The sequence below is a fragment of the Morone saxatilis genome, unplaced genomic scaffold, assembly GCF_004916995.1.
Source record: "Morone saxatilis isolate NCDOM2014 unplaced genomic scaffold, NCSU_SB_2.0 Contig173, whole genome shotgun sequence".
NCBI classification, from domain to species: Eukaryota; Metazoa; Chordata; class Actinopteri; family Moronidae; genus Morone; species Morone saxatilis.
The window spans coordinates 562-823 of record NW_023339733.1 but is presented as its reverse complement, the minus strand read 5'-3'; the positions used below and the strand labels follow the sequence as shown (position 1 = coordinate 823).

Below are 262 nucleotides of genomic sequence, written 5' to 3'. Positions count from 1 at the left end.
GGCCAATGGCTGAAGAGCTTCAGAATCTACAGCCTCCCTCTGACTCCACACACTGAGCCCATGTGTCTGAGCTTCTGGTAAACAACTGCAAGAATAAACAAAGAAACATGCAAACAAACAGATAATGAACATGTAAACAAAATAAACAATTGGAACTGTGTAAATTGGAAGATAATAAACATTGCAGAAGATAAAAAATTAAACATAAAACCCTACAAAAACATGTCAACAAGTAAACAAACAAATAGACAGTAGAAGTAAA

At 34.7% G+C, this 262-nt stretch overlaps 1 protein-coding gene across 1 annotated transcript in view; it reads left to right on the top strand.

Annotated features, from left to right (window-relative positions):
* tmprss15 (transmembrane serine protease 15) overlaps positions 1-262 on the top strand; it is a 3,726-nt gene that overhangs the window by 2,952 nt on the left and 512 nt on the right. Inside the window, 1 exon segment of the mRNA XM_035661090.1 lies at positions 1-77. This exon segment is cut by the window's left edge and continues 28 nt beyond it. Within this exon segment, the coding sequence (XP_035516983.1) occupies positions 1-77 (77 nt within the window).